Raw genomic sequence first — 11,083 nt, forward strand, 5'->3', positions numbered from 1 at the left:
AATCTTTCACTCAAAGGAAAAGTACACATTCTACACAAATTTATAACAGCTTCTCTAAATGAACAGCACTATAGTACTAATTTTAGCTGTGAATATTATTGCTATGAACTCTAAGGACTTCTAATGAGATGCTATCATAACACACACAATTAAAAATATATCCCGTAACCTTTGTAACACAGTCTGTTTTCATCTCTGCATTTTTCTAGGGTTTATTTTAGACTGTGGGTGGAGCAGCATTACTTTTAAGAAAACCTAGAAACAGGACAGCAAATTCATTCCTGAACATTCTCAAGATTTCAGGGAAGTGCCATTTAGGACACATTTGATCCAGTAATTTTTAATCTTGATATTAAACATCTCTCATTGCCCTTCTGAACTGGAGGAATGTCAGGAACACTTTTTTTAAACAGCAATCATCCAATTTCAGCTCAAGATATGTTATTCATAGTATTCATATTTTTTGTATTATTTGTATTTTAACATTCACCTTAATACTTAAGAATTATCCCCTTGGGTGATTCCCCCCTCCTCTCCATTATATTGATCATAATATATCACTAGAGTGTTCCTGTACTAGATTCATTTTAAGCATCAAGGATTTGAAAATACAGTTTCATCTTTACTTTCACAGATTTTCCCTTGTTAGGGAAGAGCAAACTGTTTTACAGATTAAAAGCCTCCTGAAGAGCAAAGAGTAACTTTTGTACACGCAGCAGTCTTTGAACTGCCAGCTCCTTCAGGGTCAGCATCTGCTCCTTATGCAAATTTTAAAGCAAGGATTAATACTCACAGTGTGTACTACTTCCTTACTTTATAAAGAAATATGAAAGCCTAATAATCTCCAACTGCTAGGCCTCCTATGCAGTATTTCCAAAAAACAAAACTGAAAAAATTAGAAGTACAGGTTTATACTTGGGTGCTATGACAATACAGTGATGTATAAAATGGTTGTAGTCTGTGTCTGTTATATGCAGTACATACAACTCGGGGGGAGGAGTCAGGGAACAATGCTGCACACATACTAAAGGAAGAATGATTGAAGTCAAGGTAAAGAAAGCTTCCTGAACAATCCTGGCAACCAACTTCTGTTCTGCTCCAACATTAATACCAAAGCCTCCTGCAAAACCATTGGAAAATGTCCATTTTCCAATGGACAGTGGAGGAGAACAGGCACACTCTGGGCCTTTCTTGCTAAAGGATCCCTCCAAACACACTTTGCAATACACAAAAACACAAAGCAAATGTTCAAAATCAAAAGAGAATGTTTACACTGGGAATTCTGTAATCCCAGGGAGATAATAAAAAGGTTTGAATGTCCATACGCAGTTTAACCCCAACTTGATATTCACCGAGATTATTGGCGTGCCCAAAAACCACCTGGAGACCCGCAGTGGAATAGCACAGACTGTTTCATGCATGTTTTGGACCAGTTACATGCTGATAGAAGCCAAACTGGAGAGTAATGATGGGAAAGAAACAAGAGAGGGATTGGTGTCTGTTCCAAACTAGTTCAGAGTGGGAACATGAGGCATAGGGAAACTTCATTTAAGCGTCAAGCTTTACTTTTCCAAGAGAAGTTGCCAAGGTCTCTGACATCATGAAGATAAAGTGAGTTTCACTCCTAACATGGGCTTGCAATCTTCTGCATTGGAAGTAAATCAGCAATGGAGTTGTACAAGGGCAAATTTTGACGTTGCCTGATTTCTTTTTCTGGCAAACAAGTGGATTTGATAAAACCCAGTCATTTTCCAAATTCATTGCTGTAATTTTTTGTTTTAAGGTCAGGGACATTGTGTCTGCATGTGTGTATGTAAATGGCAAAAATTCCTTTTACTGTTGGGAACATCTAAAATGAATTTGCAATCATATATTGAGTACAAATACAGTGTTTGCATATACTGTTGCATGTCAAACACAATGTGTAATCCAGTTTTCCTTTGTCTTTAGGTGTAGGCTATGCAGTGATACTCATAGCTCTTTACGTGGGTTTCTACTACAACGTTATCATAGCTTGGTCTCTGTATTATCTATTTTCGTCATTCACATTTGAGCTCCCCTGGACAAACTGTGACAACAGTTGGAACAGTCCAAACTGTACAGACCCCAAACTCTTCAATGCATCAGTGCTTGGCAATGGTACTAAATACTCGAAGTACAAGCTCACTCCTGCAGCTGAATTTTATGAGTAAGTGTTGACTTGACTTTGCTTTTTATTCAAAATTCTATGTATAAGAGTGTTTCCTCTTGAAGGTTAGTTAGCACCTAGCCTCTAGAATGAGCATTCAAAGAGTAAGGTTAAAATGGAGTTGTAATGTTGATCTGTATTCCAGGGTGACTCTCTTGCCTCTGTGAGCTTTGGTTGCTCCTGTACTAATGCAGTACTTGCTACTGGGCAAAACGGAGTTGGACAAGACACAAATCTTCTCCATGTACCACTTTTGCTTGCACTAGCATTGCCAGGGCAAGGAAACACAAGGACTGTTTCTCTACTTGCAAAATATTTCGGAGCAGACAGCAGACCAGACCTCTGTTTGCTCAACTGCTTCAATAGTTCAATGAAGTGACTGAGCAGGAGGAGGGAGCCAGGTTATAGAAAGACAGGCTTTTACTGATTCCTAAGCAAGAGAGTGTTAGGCAACGTGAGTCAAAACAAAGGCACACTCAAATCAAAGAGTTGGAATCAACCCCAAAAAGGTATATAAATTAACAACTGAACTAGAAAATAAATATATCAATCTGTGTATAAATATTTGCATTATGGACCTCTGGGGGAAAATGGGATTTGATTAGGAGAAAGAAAGGGGGATGAGCATCAGACTAATTGAATCAGCTGTTGAATTAATCTGAATAATCAGTTAATATTTCTGTGTTGGGAGTATCAGGGCATGCACCTGCTGAGCAGTGAGTCCAACCCCGTAGAAACAAAGGGACATCACTGTTACCATAAATAACCTCATGTGTGTTACACCATGGCTGGCTATAGTAAGGATCTTGAGGTCTCTGTTTATAGCTCTGAAACATTTGTGGCTGCTGTTTCTTCTCTGAAGACAGCACAGCAAAAGATCAGTGGTGATACACAAACTGTTGGCAGGGATTTGGGTAAACTAAATTCAGTGCTCTGAAAACAATATGGGGTGTTGAGCTCAAAGGAACTCACTACAATGGCAAATAAAGACAGCTATGAAACCTGCTGCCCCTACAATATATGATGTGTTCACAAATCAAATGTAAAAGTAGATCATTTACAGCAAAAGCCTATGTATGCATATAGTCAGAGAACCTGACTTTGAAGTGAACTATGAGAAATTATAAATTCTGCGTCTTAAAACAAAGAACTGCATTATTACAGAACTTTCATTTAAACATGTTTAAAAAGAGTTTCTTTCATTTTCTTGGGTTTGAGCCTTTGTAAAGCAAAATGCAACCCCTATATTCTTGCTTTGCCTTTTTATGATTTAAAGTGGTTCTGTGCATCTTCTGTTCTCACATCACACTTGGGGGATGATTGTGTAGTGGGTGAGTTTGAGGTAGAGTGGATTCATGATGTTTTTACTTAGTTCCACTGATCTGGGCAACAGCTCTATTTGTGATTGTCTGTACACTGAAACTTGAAATATTTTGATTCTTTCTTCAGTGTAAAATAGATTCGAGGTGCAGATTTCAGAAGGTAAGAATAAAAAGGGAATTTGACATTTCATTATGCTTTGATGCCTGAATTTTGGGGCTGTACTGAAGTCCCTAGGCCCTGTACTTATTAGTAGGTAGATTATATTGCAAAAATGAGAAGAATAATCACTTAAGAAAAACAATCTACAACATCTGTTTCCTCAGCTGTAAAAACAGGGGCATTATGTTTACCTGTCCAGTATTTGGATTAGCTCATCAAGTCCAGCTGTACAGCTCAGGTGTAGACCCAAACTTGTGTAAAGTCTTAGTGTTTTCAGATCCAACCTAATAAACCACGTCAGAAAGCAGTGCTGCTTCTCTTACATCAAATAACCTGACTCATGCCCATGGTCTTCTTACAACAGGAAGAGCTGAATCTTCTGATTGTAAAAGTTTCCTATTTTGTGCCACAGGATGAGGGAATGGGAAGTGGTACAGCTTAAACGTGGTTCTCTAGTTTGTGTACTTAGGTCAGAACACACACACAGAGTTTTACCCTCTGGTGGGCAGGCTGAATGGGGAGCAGGGCGACCAGAAACACCAAACATTCATTTTGCAGATGGAGAGTGATTGAAAAGAGGTAGTTCCAAAACTGGCCGCAAGCAGAAGGATGGTGTGATTACCCCTAAACGAAACAGGCACTTCTCTCTGGGACATGATTCCTTCACACAAAGCTGGCCTGACCATGAGTTTAGAGTCAATTAATTCCTAAAACCCTGTAGCTGCCAGAGCTGACTGCCTCTATCTCCATCAGCACAGCAATAAACTGTAGGAGGAGGTGAGAGTACTGTGATGTGACATCACAGTTCATCAAATACTTCAAGAAAGGTACCTCGAATTCAACAAAAATATGCTGATTGTCACCACTTACATTGAGTGAGAGAAGGCAAAACTTGCAATCCAAATCTCTCAGCTATCCAGTATTTGACAGAGAGGGAAACCAGGGGAAATCGTTTAAGCCTCAGACTTGGAAGAAATCACTTAAAGTTGCAAATTCCATGCCAAGGCAGTGACAGGAGAACTTCCAAAAACATAGTTGGCTTTTGTTTTCAAACCTCAAGAGTTGGACAGTAATTGAGGTTGAACTGGTTCTACACTGAGGCCTTCTAGAGAGTTTCATTTCACTACATCTGGTTTCATTTTTTCAGGCTTAATTGAGGCCAAGGTGCCATTGATGTCATAGGGACAGTTTCCTACAACAAGAAGGAATGGAACTTCTACAATACTTCATTAGAGATGAATTATAAAATCAATTATAAAGTATTTGTACACTGGAAACTTAACAAAGCAAGTCAAGCCTAATAACAACTGGTGCCTTTCTGCTAGTAATAGCCAGACATAAGAGAAACCAGTTAGGAATAAAATGTCAATTCCACATTTCTTTGGAGGCACACATCACTTTAATTACTTCCCTCTTCAGTGGTTTGGAATTAAACACAAAATGCAAAGAACCTTCTATCCTTCCCACATATGTTAAAATAATTCATTATAAATCTTCTTTTTTTTTTTTTTTTGGAAAAGCAGAAGTACATGACTGAAAAAAAAGTCCCCCTACCTACTCCACATCACTCCTATTTAAATACTTTGCCTGAACACAGGCATATTTTACATTTGTTCTCTCCAGCCTTGTGTCCAGGAAAAGTTTGCTACCATCTTGCTTTCATTTATGCTGACAATTAAGAAATACCAGTTTGGAAGAACAAAACCACTATTCTTTTCATGAGGCACTGTGCCTGTAAAAAATCACAATCTGTTGTAGGAACAAATCTTGGCAACTTTTAAGAAAAAACAGTGAAATTATCAACAAATATATTAAGCTACAGCTACTTCCCTCTGATAGTACTTTTTCTCAGGGCTGTAATACATTCTTTCTGCATGAAAAATAAAAAACACTTTTACAGGGAAATTTTCATGCCAGATTCAGTAAAGAAAATTCACAAGTCTGCCCAGCTGTGAGTAATTGCAAAAACCTACCTAAGAAGAAGGAATAAAGACAAGATTCAGTCAGAGCAGTCTACATCTATCATATTTATTAACATCAACTTATAGGGAGTGTGAACCAGGAATGTCCTGAGAAAAACCTCACCATATACAGTAAAGGGTACTTTTATAGACCAGTAGGTTTGTGCTTTTGGGTGCAATTCTTCACCAGAAATGCCACCCCAGGCAAAGGGTCCACATACCTCAGCATCATGTCAGATGGAGTGACCAACACTGTGTGCTCCAAAGGAAGATACAGGAACCTGTCCCCTTAAACCAACTGTGGAACAACTTTTCCCAAAGGAGATAACATCACTTCAAAAGTCAGCATAAGCAATTCTGCCTATAAATGCTTCTGAAAACTGAATAGGACAGCAACAACTGATGAGAGTGGGTAGCCCTGTATTGTGCCAATCACGCCTGGTAAGAAAGGACTCTAAGTTCATGGTAAACATGATCAGCAGCTCCCAGTGTCCACTTTTCTGGACAATAAACCTCCACTGCAGACATCTGAAGCTTAAAGGGTTTTCTTTGTTCAACATCCATACTATATAAACTAATTAGAGTTTGTAAGCAAGGAGAAATTAAGAATCTCTCCAGACATCTAAGGTTTACTCATGTTTTGCATCTTAAGTGAAAGGAAATTTGTCAGATGTTTCTGAGAGGTTTGAAGTTGGGTAGCAGTCCTCTGTTTACCTTCATAGAGATCACACAACCCAAGACTAAGAATTCTAGCCAAGTTCTGTACCTTCACCCCTGGAAAATACCCTGAATATAAACAGAAAAAACATCCTCTGATTTCAGTGGGTTTACAATCTTGTACATTATTAAATACTTTGTGTGAGAGATTCATGGGCACATTGGTGAAATAGCAATAAGCCAGCTGTTTTAGATATCATTTCAATATTAACTGCACAGGCATATTAAAGAAGTGTCTCGCTGCATTGTTTACACAGCCATAGATGGAGACGAATGTATTTGCATCACTGCAGATTGTCTATTTAATTTTGACCCTGCTGACATTTTGGACTCGTAAAAGTAACTCAATCTTTCTCATTTTGACTCAGTGCATGGAAATTTCTGCTACAAGTATTTATGTTCATAAAATAAATACACAGATTTGAAATGTATTTTTCAATATTTGTTCACATCTTCACATTTGTTGACCATTTACTTATATAAAGAGAAAAGAAATTAAATGTGAGTACAGTGGAAGTCAATCCTCGTAAATGTGTACACCCCTTCTTAGGCTTTGGGCAGCTTTATGGAAATGATTCCTAAACCACAACATGCCCCATGTAGCAAGTCCAGAAGACTTGCTGAATGACCACTTTGACAACTTAAATTTGCAGTGCGTTTTTATGAGATATTGCAAATGTCAGGAGTTGCACATTATGCAGTTGGCTTGCTCTGTGCTAACTTGCAGGAGGAATTCTAAATGCTTAACTTACATACAGAATCTTATGTAGTTTGGCAGCAGGACCAATATTTACAGTCACTACAGTGACTGTAAATAGGTCAGTGCTGCAGCACCTCCCCTATATTATCTTGCTTTTGAAATCCAGGCAAGCAGAAGCAGAGCCTTTCTCTGTGGAGCATCTCCACCAGTACATATCCCTCCAGGCAAAGCCAATAAAATTGTCACACACAACTAAACATCCATTTATTTGTATTCACCTGTTTCTCATCAAATCATCTCTACAAGACAGTAGTGACATAACATCACCACTAGTGTTTTATGTGTTGCTCCCTGTAGGCAAAGTGCTCATCCATAACTATCACATCTAAGCATTAATTCCATGAAAAGATAAAGTAACCTCAACTTGGTAAAGGAGCCAGCATTACAACAAATGGCAAACCATAAAGTGAGCAGTCGTCTGTTTAAATGTGTCAGCAGTCCTCAGGTTGTGGTGCATGGGCCTATTCCTGTGACTGACCTTCTGGCAACTTTGTGTCTTTCCATGCAGCTCTTCTGAAATCAGTAAACTTTGGAGAGCTCTGAATGCATGCAAGTGGGGCACCATAGCAGGGGAGGTCAGAATTGCTGACTTAACGGGAGAATTAAGGTGGCTAAAGATTCCAGTGAGTTGGGAAATATCATTTCACTCAATACAAATAATAATTTATTACATGCCAGCCGGGGTGCCACTGGCAAATTATCTTTATGTAAGTGATTCCCAAAATCTAGTTTGCAGTCCATTACACACCTCCATTCTCCAACACAAGAGGGAGCTGAAATATCTTGAGAAACAGAAAAACCCAGACAATGAAGGTTTTGGCAAAAGACAGTGTGGAATCCAGAGCTGGAGAGAGCAGGTATAGCTGGTGTCTACAGCTGGGGAGAGCACATCCAGCTGAAACCAAGGTGGCTCCTGCAGAGCCCCTGGACACCCCTGGAGCATGCCCAGTGCTCCAGGGTGGGAGCAGGGAACACACACTGCACGTCCAGTGGCTCAGCCTGCTCTCCTGTGCTGGGTGTATCCTTTGGCACTGCAGCCATGCCTTACTCAGAGCTCTTTGCAAAGCACCCAGAGGCACCCAAGCAGCTCAGATGGCAGCTGCATGTATGGCAGAGCCAGTCTGAGCCACACCACCCCTGTTGCACTTCGTGTGTAGCCACTCTGCTCTCTCTGCACTGCACCCCAGCCCCAGAATTACAGGCAGGAGACACTGCTGTCCAACCTCGGCTCTACAGGCTTTGTACCACGAGCTCTGTCCCACACACTTGTATGGACACAAACTGCCATGGGCACAGCACAGCTGAATCTAGGCAGGGCTATAACTGAAGTAAAAGTACCTGGAGCCTGGCAAACTCTGCAAGAAGAACTCTATCCACACGTGCTTGGTGCAGACAGCCTGACCTTTCACAGGCAAAACCAACTGCATTTCATACTCTGAAGAAAACTGGCAGCATTGATGACTGAACTATGGTTGCCCTAATGAATAACATAGAAGATGCATGTAGGAGAGGCTTTTAATTGAGCACAATTATTATGCTTTAAATTGCCTTCTAAATTGAGTATGTAATTTAATTCCTATAGATTGCACACTGTATACATTGACAATCCTTTTAGCATCTTCAATCTATGATTTGCATTAAGTTTGAAACCATAAAAACCTGATCTAACTACCAGAATGGGGAATATAGCTTTGAGGGCAGGACTACATCTATTTATACCTTATCCAATTTGCTGATTCTTAGTTTATGCAAGCCATTTGAGTTTGATCTCATAAATACAACTGCTAACTTTCTAAGGACTTAGAGATTCTTACAACTACTTAATATGTTAACAAATACATTTGTTAGTTAGCATACTAATTTGCTGACAAATGATGGCATTTTTCAAAATTGGAATCGATCTGATACAACACATCTAAAAATTTAGATAAATGACACCCTTCTACTGATCACATCAAATTTATGCAAGTAACTTTTGCCTTTACTTAACAAAACGAGCCTATAGAGCTGTGTAATCATATTTGGGCTGAAAACTAAAATTATAATTAATTTGGGATTGGAAAAACTAGGCTACTCCAAGATCTTAAAACTCGATCTGCTAGTACAAAACCTTCTAAATTTCTAAAAGACAATCATATAAATCTGTCTAGGAATGGATAATACAAAAAGCTCCTGATCTGACAAAAATACCTCAGAGTATTCTACACCTAAGGAGAAAACCTCCTGTTTTCTGATTATAGATTAAATGTTTTGGAGTGAACAAGATACAGAGTAATTTTCAGATCACAACCCTCCCCATTTCTTCCCCGTTTATGCTCAAACACTCACCATTTCCATAACAAGCATGTTCTGAATTGCTCAGAGAAGATACGAAGCAAACATTTATAATAATCCTTATTTTACAGGTAGGAACACCAAGACATGGAAAAAAATTCATTGGTTCCAACATTACCTCTTATTAGAACTATGACTGGGTCCTTCATTTACTGGGTCCCACTGAGCAGCTGCCCCACTGCCTCCTTAATAATTTGGTTTTAGGGTTTATGTGTAAACACCAAACAGCTGGGCTTCCTGTTGGCTGTTCAGGATCTGACACCAAATTAAAGAGGACCCAAGTGCTGCACAAAGACGAAACAGGAATCGGTGGTTCTAACAAACAAATTGCTGTTGGCAGATTTCAGTAGAGGTGAACTATCTCCCTTAAGCTGAATGCAGTGTGGAAGTAAGGCAGGAACTGGAGTTATTGGGTAACTGGGAGAATCTTCCCAGCAGAGAGCATAGGGAAGGAGAGAACAGGATGAAATATCCCAAAAGAGAAACCAGAACCTCTGAGTGCAGCTTCAATCTGAGACCCCTTCACATTCCTGCTCCTCTTGCAGACAGGTGGAAAGACTTTTGGTACCCACATGTACAGTCTCAAAGTCATTGCAAATGTAATTTACACTCCCTTAAGTGGAATGCAGTCTTAGCATAAATCAAGCTCCTTTGCACAAATCCCTGCTCTCTAGTGCATGTTGTTTGATTCTTTGTGCAGCACTAAATAAATATTTCTAGAGCTCTGACTAGAATATGAGAAAGCTTAATTTATTAGTTTCTCTTGTATTTTCCTCAGCATAAAATAATAGATCCCTGTTCTACTTCCCATCAGCTCCATCTGTTAATGTTTTTTTCTCAGACTCTTCCCCTATAACATTCTCTTCTCATTTTCGCATGTATTTCTCATCTACTTTCATTATTTTCTCAATCACAACAAAATACTAATTCTAATTGTCTTACTACCCATGATTTTTCCATTCTCTTTGACTCAGAGGTCTGAATTGTAAGTGTCTTTTGTTAGCAGAATTGGACAAAAATCGCTTTACTTATGAAGTAAGGATTGCTTTCAGAAATTTAAGACATAGCCAGTAGCTCTGGACATAATCTGAAGAAGCTGACAGAGAACAGAGGCTGATACTGGTGCTGTACCTCCTCTGGTTCCCTGGCTTGGGGATTTAAGGGAGCACTTCATGCAATTTTGTTTATGACTTGTACATATCTTCATAGCACTGGGAGATAGGACAGTCCTGCAATGAGTGCAGACAACCTCGATTCAGGAGTGGATTTTGGCCACCTTGCATTATTCTGCTATAATATCAAAAGGCTGAAAACTCAAGTGTTTTGACCTCAGAGCTTCCCAAATGGGGAATCTTGCAGTATGTCTTACTTCATATTTTGCTCACTGTAGCCAGTATAAGGGAGGTGACTGAGTATAATCTAAAAGACCCAGTCAGGGATTTATCACTCAACTTGCTTTAACATAGACAGGTTTAAAACAGCCTCAGCTGTTCCTGAAATAAGCACTCCTTGATGTAAAATAACTGTGGCATAACCGAGCTAACTGGATTTTCTGTAGCATTGTTGATGTATGCTAACTTGGATGAAGATGAAGAATGCAAACTTCCTTTCATATTTGCCCTCCTCAAAAAAAAAAAAAAA

The 11,083-nt window shown here is 39.2% G+C and overlaps 1 protein-coding gene across 1 annotated transcript in view; it reads left to right on the forward strand.

Moving 5' to 3' along the window:
- The window catches only part of LOC108508382 (sodium-dependent noradrenaline transporter-like), a 66,634-nt gene that overhangs the window by 23,154 nt on the left and 32,397 nt on the right, over positions 1–11,083 (forward strand). The window contains 1 exon segment of the mRNA XM_017837134.1: positions 1,951–2,188. Within this exon segment, the coding sequence (XP_017692623.1) occupies positions 1,951–2,188 (238 nt within the window).

Source organism: Lepidothrix coronata, unplaced genomic scaffold (genome assembly GCF_001604755.1).
Source record: "Lepidothrix coronata isolate B3197 unplaced genomic scaffold, Lepidothrix_coronata-1.0 Scaffold292, whole genome shotgun sequence".
In the NCBI taxonomy this organism is placed as follows: domain Eukaryota; kingdom Metazoa; phylum Chordata; class Aves; order Passeriformes; family Pipridae; genus Lepidothrix; species Lepidothrix coronata.